Source organism: Haplochromis burtoni, unplaced genomic scaffold (assembly GCF_018398535.1).
Source record: "Haplochromis burtoni strain Fernald_Lab_line unplaced genomic scaffold, NCSU_Asbu1 Contig_710, whole genome shotgun sequence".
Lineage (NCBI taxonomy): Eukaryota > Metazoa > Chordata > Actinopteri > Cichliformes > Cichlidae > Haplochromis > Haplochromis burtoni.
The window spans coordinates 200,675-201,787 of record NW_024583071.1 but is presented as its reverse complement, the minus strand read 5'-3'; the positions used below and the strand labels follow the sequence as shown (position 1 = coordinate 201,787).

The window sequence follows — 1,113 nt, the reverse complement described above, 5'->3', positions numbered from 1 at the left end:
GCACAAACCAACACTTCTTAATATAGGATCATCCTAGAGTGCTCACAGTCGTATCCGGGGTTCCACACAGCGGACAAAGTAGTCAAAGTCATCATCCTCCTCTTCCTCATCCCACTCCCTCCAGATGTGTTTATAGAAAAACCTGCAGATGAAAGGAAAGGATGTCACATATACGTCAGGGCAAAACAACAACATGTAATCTCCCTGTGGCCTCCAAGTCCTACCTTACATGCTCAAGGGCAAGGGCAGTCTGATCAATGTCCCCAGACTCCTCGTAGACCACCTGCAGCTCCTGCAGGGGCACTTTGTGCTGAGTGGCCTCCAGGAGAGACGTCATGGCCTCTTCATGGAGCTCAACGCCTCTGGTATCACACTGCAGAGGCAGCACCAGCCTCACACGTGCCTTCAGGTCCTTCACTTCCACGTCTCGCACCTGAAACCACCAACAGCCACAACCCAAGGATTACAAACCAACGTCCTCCAAGCTCTACATTAGCACGCACGTTTGTTTGTTGCGCCTTTGATTATGTGCATTTACATTCTGTAAAGGCAGCAGACACTGTGCAGCCCCCTCTTTGGTCCTTTTCCAGTGAGCTACAGTCACTGATGGCATCAACAGCGTTACAGTGCACTATAGTTGTGACATAGTGTAGCTAACACTATAGCACTGTGGGTGGTGTTTCCATGGAAATCTAAAGTCAAACTATAAAATAACCACTGAGCACTTTCAGAAAAACTAAAGAAATTTTAAAAAGGTAGAGAAAGTAATGTTTTTAGTAAAAAAGATTGCTGCACTCATAAATATACATTGATTAGTGTGCAATAATATTTCCTAACAAATTGATGTGTTCTTAAAAACGTTTATCCATTAAGAGTTCATAGGAGCAATGTTGGAGCACAGGCTATGTTGGCCCGCCACCTTGAATCCAGCGGTCAGGTTGGACGTCTGTATGTCACTGGAGACTAGCCAGATACGTACTTTTTAAATTTAAAGATGACAAATGCCTAACTCTCAACCTACATGACTTCACCACTGGCCTCTGTCTTCTGCCCCTCCTCCTCACCTCATGCCTTGTCTCCTGAACTGAAGTCAGGGCTCCAACACAGAAAAAC

General features: G+C 45.7%; 1 protein-coding gene across 1 annotated transcript in view; it reads right to left on the bottom strand.

Annotated features, from left to right (window-relative positions):
• The window catches only part of LOC102308902 (SHC SH2-domain binding protein 1), a gene marked incomplete at its 3' end in the record, with an annotated part of 5,896 nt that overhangs the window by 2,104 nt on the left and 2,679 nt on the right, over nucleotides 1-1,113 (bottom strand). Inside the window, 2 exon segments of the mRNA XM_042215380.1 lie at nucleotides 47-142; nucleotides 225-433. Of these exon segments, the coding sequence (XP_042071314.1) occupies nucleotides 47-142; nucleotides 225-433 (305 nt within the window).